The sequence below is a fragment of the Lissotriton vulgaris genome, chromosome 12 (assembly GCF_964263255.1).
Source record: "Lissotriton vulgaris chromosome 12, aLisVul1.2, whole genome shotgun sequence".
NCBI classification, from domain to species: Eukaryota; Metazoa; Chordata; class Amphibia; order Caudata; family Salamandridae; genus Lissotriton; species Lissotriton vulgaris.
In genome coordinates this window covers 743584537-743590536 of record NC_141700.1, presented here as the reverse complement: position 1 = coordinate 743590536, position 6000 = coordinate 743584537, and the positions used below count along the sequence as shown (strand labels likewise).

The following is a 6000-nucleotide window of genomic DNA, read 5'->3' as shown; positions in this document are numbered from 1 at the left end:
GCTATGGGCAGCAATTATGGAGTAGATGCCTATATGCCAAACTTAGTGTGTGACAATTGACAACCTGCCACACTAGCCAGGACCCCATAGATAGCCGTCTTTAGATGCAGGCATTAACAGCTGTGAGAATTCTGGGTCAGAGGGTACTAGGGCAATCAGCTCTTACTAAGCCCCAAATTGTGACAAATGGGGAATTTTACTTCAGGGTCCTATTATGCATTGTGATTGTTTGCGCCAGCCTGCACTTTTACAGGGAAATAGAGATCCCCTTGCAGGTGGGTGCAGTCAGTGACTGCACCCGCCTGCAAGGGGATGTCTGGGGGGTCCATGGGACGCCCCTTTATGCCCTGCAGAGGGCTGATCTCTTGAGGCTCACTGACAGTGTGCCACCTTTGAAATGGAGCACTGTCAGTGTGTCTCCTGAGGGCTCCTTTGACTCTGGGCCCGCTTCTGTAATATGGCGCGAGCACAGAGTCAGAGGAATCTCCTCATTTGCATAGGGCATGCCCCTTTGCAAATGAGAGGACACCCTCGGAAGGTAGTGCTGGCGCTTTAGGTGGGCCAGCGCTATAGGTATTTTAGAAGGGGATGAACAAGCGCCTGCGTTTCCTTCTATAATACCAAAATGCCCCTGGGCATGCTCCTAGTTCCGATATTGCAGAGTATGATCGGAAAAAATGCTGAAAATGAGGCTAAATATATTTTGTGGGATTCAAAGCATGACGGCCTAAGTGCAGACTGCACCAAATATCAAAATAACAGATTAATACTGCAGGTACAATACTGTACAGCATTTAGGAAATTAAAAGGAACTCATCATAGGATGTTTGAACTGATATTGATCCACTAGCTTCCATTTCAGCAGAGCATGGAATTTAAAACACAGTGCATGGCCTAAAAGACCCTGCACACCAGTTCTTCAAAATACATTTAAATTGCCAGTTCCCATATCACCAGACAAGATGCCTATGGCCGTCTTCACAAAGTTGTCTAACACTGCACCAATTGATATATAAATTGTGTTGGGGAAGAAAACTGTGCTACTAAGTCGCAGTCGATTGGATCCACCTACCTTTACCCCTTCACCTTGATTCTGACTTCAAGAATCTCTACAAATATCTGAAAACCCATCTATTCCACCGAGCATATAGACGTGATTCACCATAAGTACTTGCTGTTTCCTCATTTACTGACCTAACTCATGCATAGAGTGCTACAAAGCCACTGCTGCCATTGAACTGGCATTGCACAAAAAACATATATGTTTTAGTGAACCAACTTGAAAGCATGCACTTACCTTTGACCAACCAATGCAACTCATTTGAGATGTCTAAACCGTTAGGATTTTTTTCAAGATAGCTCATACAGCTTCAAGGATTGCAGTAAGGTGTCTACATACACATTGCCTACTCCTACTGTGGCCTGTGAATAACTAACTCAAATTGATGACCCGACCACGTACAGTAGATGTGAGATCTCCATATAATGAGTGTGACCAGAACCTAGAGCATTCGAAACCTTTGATTATAAATAGCATCTGACCTGAACCAGAGAGCATAGCATAGGTCTTCAAACAAGGGGACACTTCTTTAGTAAATGTTACAGCTTGATTTAGCAATGCAAGATCATTTCATGTCAAGACAATAGCAAATGTCATTAGGTCACTAATCATGAATGCCATTCCACCATAATTCAAGCAGTAATGAAACAGACTTTCAACAGCCTCTTCATTGCTGCAAAATGTTAAGAGAAGGGCAAGGGATGGAACTTACAGAAGGTTAGGCAGGTTTTAATAATCGTGTTTCTGGATTTTCCTGTTGGTGCCTTTGTGAACTTTGAGGCTTGGTGCCGCAAGTGTGGTGCCAATGGCACAAACAGGCAAAGAAGGGTTAGTTAGTGCCACCTTTATATAGTTGTACCTGACATCAATGACACTAATTTTAGCCGAGGTATTCCGCTCTTCCAGTAATCTCAGACCTACTAATGTATGTATGTATGTGTGTTCTTATATAGCGCTCGACTTACCCTAGGGCATCTAGGCGCTTGCCTTGGGAACCCGTCCTGGCTTTTCCCTGTGAGATAACCCGTACTGGGCATCCCCAAGGTGAAAGCCAGGCATCCCGCCGCGGGGGGCCGTAGTGGAGATTAAGCAAGCTTAATGCCCAGAGTTGCAGAGTGTGAACCCGTGATTAGAGTGGGCACCGAAGCAAGAATTATCGAGTCTGTGGACAATTGGGCTCAGGACCCTGCCGCGTCGGGAATTGAACCCTGGTCCCGGGTCTGACCTCTGCTTCATGGTATGCCTCCTCTAACCAGTGAGCCACACTTCTCCACAATCTAATCTAATCTAATGTTGGATACTGTTAAAAAATCCATATTGCTAAGAAAAGACTGATATATACTCTACCATGGAGGCAATGGACGTCTTTTGATATAAGAAGATAGTGCCCAGTGAATGTTGTTTTAGACCGTACTAAAATTGTTGCCTAAAACTTTGTGATATGGAGAAAATGGAAAGGATTATAGTAAACAAAAGAAAAACATAAATCTAAGCAACTAATGACTACCAATGCACAATGGAAAATGTAATAATATATGAAAGAATGCATGATTGGAGTTCATTACTATTCTTCTATTCTGTTACTGTGCTACAATCATCAGCAAGAGGAATTATTTGTTACAATGGCACACGCCTACATGTTTCTCCCATTGGTTCACTGTGAATCACCAATGAGTTCAAAGAAGGAAGTAATGTTTGAGGGTGCTGGTGTTCCCATTCACAGGTACTTTGTTTAGCAATACAGGATGAACTGACATTATGAAAGCATGGCCAACATTGATTTGTAAATATTTGATACTTTCAGATGATGGCAAAGAACACTTCAGTCAAGTTCTGCACAATTGTTTAGATTAATTTAAGTGCTCCCTTTATTACATTGTTATTCTCTGAATAATATTTAGTTCCATCATAATATAATCACTTAAAAAAGAAAATGTAGGTCAAATAAAAATATTACATTCATGGTATCCTTTACTGTTTGGGAAACATACTCATTTAACTGGGTTTCTTTTGCATGGTTTTCTGCCCATAAGGAACTCTTTAGTGTTCTTCTCAGGCCTCAGAAGAATGATGTAACACTTTGGGAAAAATATGCAGGCAACTAGAGATGAACTGGATGACAAGATTGCAAATATCTCCATTGCCACCATATATTTTCCTCGGGTGCTAAGATAGGCTGGAACAAATGCAAGCCAAACACTGAGAAAGGAGAGCATGCTGAAGGTGATATATTTAGCCTCATTAAAGCTGTTGGGTAGTTTTCTGGACAGAAAGGCCCCTATGAAACATATGGTAGCAAGAAGTCCAAGATATCCCAGCATGCACCAGAAAGCAGTTTGAGACCCCTCATTACATTCAACTATGATCATTTCAGGTTGTGTATGGGTATTATATTCTGAAAAAGGTGGAGAGAAAATCAGCCAAAATAAACACAAAATAACCTGTATGATTGTGCCAACAATGATGGCCGTGTAAGATGCCTTGGGCCCAACCCATTTCCTTAAGTTACTGTTTGGTTTGGTTGCATTGAAGGCAATGACCACCATGATAGTTTTGGCCAAAATGCAAGAGACACATAGAGCAAAAGTGATACCAAAGGCAGCTTGTCGAAGGAGGCACTTCTCTTTTGTAGGATAACCAATGAAAGCCAGTGAACAGAGAAAGCATAGTATGACAGAAAGCAACAGGAGGTAGCTGAGGGTACGGTTGTTGGCTTTGACAATAGGAGTGTTCTGTGAATGTAGAAGAAGTCCTAGGATTGCGACAGAGATCAATGAAAAAATAATAGCAGCAGTTGTCATGGTAAAGCCTAATGGCTCTTCATATGAGAGGAACCTAATGGGCTTCATGCTGCATTTGTCATGTTTCAAATTTGGCCACTGGTCCCATGGGCACTTGGTACACTCCACCGAGTCTGCAGTAAGAAACAAGTACATATTTTTTATTGGTATGGTGCCTACTCTTTGCTAGTGTGCAGAATTCTTAAAAATAGTCTGTTTACCAGTTTCATTAGTTATCTCTCCCTCGGCACATGGGACACATAAAAAACAGCAGTCTGGTTGCCCTTCTTTAGCAGTTTTCCTATATCCATGGGAACAACTGGGACTGCAAGTGGATATGGGGACCTGGAAAGATAAAGTAGTTTCTTCTATTAGTCAGCTAAATTGTAGGGTTCAGCAGATTAACTGAGGCACAAATTTGTATCTCACTACGCATTTAGAGCAACAGTAGACCAATTAGCTTTTGGTGATCTGTGCCTGAGTGCATAATACATAGAGGTAAACAACAATTCTGCTTGCATAATCTGTAACATCTCAATATTTAGGACCTGATTTAGAGTTGGTTGGTAGTAGAATATTCTCCAATTTCTGGAGGAAGTGCTAAATCTGAAGGAGAAATAACCAGTGGAAAATCCTTTACTAGACAATCCCTATCCTGGTGAAATTGCCACTATTGGATTATTCTTCAATATCCACAGTTTCTCCATAAAGTAGAGGTTTATCAATGCTGTACAACTATAATCCAGGTATATCTCATAGTATTTTCATTCAGTTTCTTAAGTCATAGGTAGAATAGCTATATGTGTATTCTGCAGGTGAGGTCTTGGTATGTAGAAGAGCCCTTGAGCTTTCTGTGCCTACTGAGCCAGCTAGGGGTTCCCCTAGTGATTATCACAGTCATTTCGAGGCTGTACAAGGAAGTTTGAGCCAAATATGTTTATGTTGGTGCAGTCCTGACTCAGTAAAATAATTTGTCTTTTCCTACAGCGATTTTCAGCAAGAAACAATCTGTGATAGTGGAATGAGTAAACACCTAAAATTGAAAATAAAAATAAATGCTTGTTAAACTCTTCCTCTGCTACTCAAAATTATAATATAGCAATAACGCAGCCTTGTGTTAAAGCTGGTCATTCAGCATTCTCTAACCAATCCCTCATGGGGCGGCATTCCAATAAGCAGACAGATATGAATGACAGAAATATTGTGTCTGATGGTTCTTTTGATATTGCAATTGATTACCTCAACTCCTTTGCTCCTGCTGCTCCCTTGATTTAATCCCACAATGGTCTCTTTAGATCCTGCACTAATTTAAGACAAGAACCATACAATACCTTCTATATTTACCAGTTACTACTGCGGACCCATCTTCCAGCAAGACTGTAATAATGTGAGCAGAAACTGAAAAAAGTTAAGTTCAATTCCTCATTTGATTTGGCTGGAAAAGTGCATCTATTGTACTAGACTTTTTAACTACTATCTCTATTCCTACTCATCAAAGAGCGGTCTCTCAGAAATGACGCATACACGAATCCATCAGCAACTGAACACAAATACAAGGTATAACCTAGACCAACGCAAATCATCAGTGTTGGGCCTGACCCTCTCTGCAGGGTAATCCCCACACCATTTGTCTTTTCCCCTTTACTTTTTACTGAATTTGTTTTTGTTGGCCTTAGGAATCTGTGCATTTTGCCACTAATAACCAGCCTTAAAATGCCTGTGCTCTCTCCCTAAACCACACTTAAATTGACTTATACTCAATTGTCATATTTCATTTACTCGTACACCCCTTTTAGAGTTGTAAACCATTTACCTAGGGCCTGTAAATTAAATCCTACAAGTGGGCCACCTGGCACTTATTGTGCCACCCACTTAAGTAGTGCTATAACATATTTCCCAGGTCTGCCACTGCAGCCTGAATGCAGTTTTATACTGCCATGTTGACTTGGCATATAAACACCCTTGCCAATCCCCAAACTCTTATTTTTCACATATAAGTCACCCCTAAAGAAAGCCTTAGGGAGCCCATCGGGCAGGGTACTGTTTGATTGAAAGGTGGGACATGTCTTATTAAGTTTTACTTGCTCTGGTATTGATAAAACTCCTACATTCTTTTTTCACTACAGTGTGGCCTAACCATCCCATAGGATATAACATTTA

At 41.1% G+C, this 6000-nt stretch overlaps 1 protein-coding gene across 1 annotated transcript in view; it reads right to left on the bottom strand.

Annotated features, from left to right (window-relative positions):
* Positions 1 to 3051: 3051 nt before the first annotated feature.
* Positions 3052 to 6000, bottom strand: part of LOC147678534 (extracellular calcium-sensing receptor-like) — an 80253-nt gene continuing 77304 nt past the window's right edge. The window contains exons 5-6 of the mRNA XM_086945678.1: positions 4062 to 4185; positions 3052 to 3974 (exon numbers count right to left, since the gene is read on the bottom strand). Coding sequence (XP_086801804.1) covers positions 3052 to 3974; positions 4062 to 4185 — 1047 coding nt within the window. The remainder of the gene's footprint in view (positions 3975 to 4061; positions 4186 to 6000) is intronic.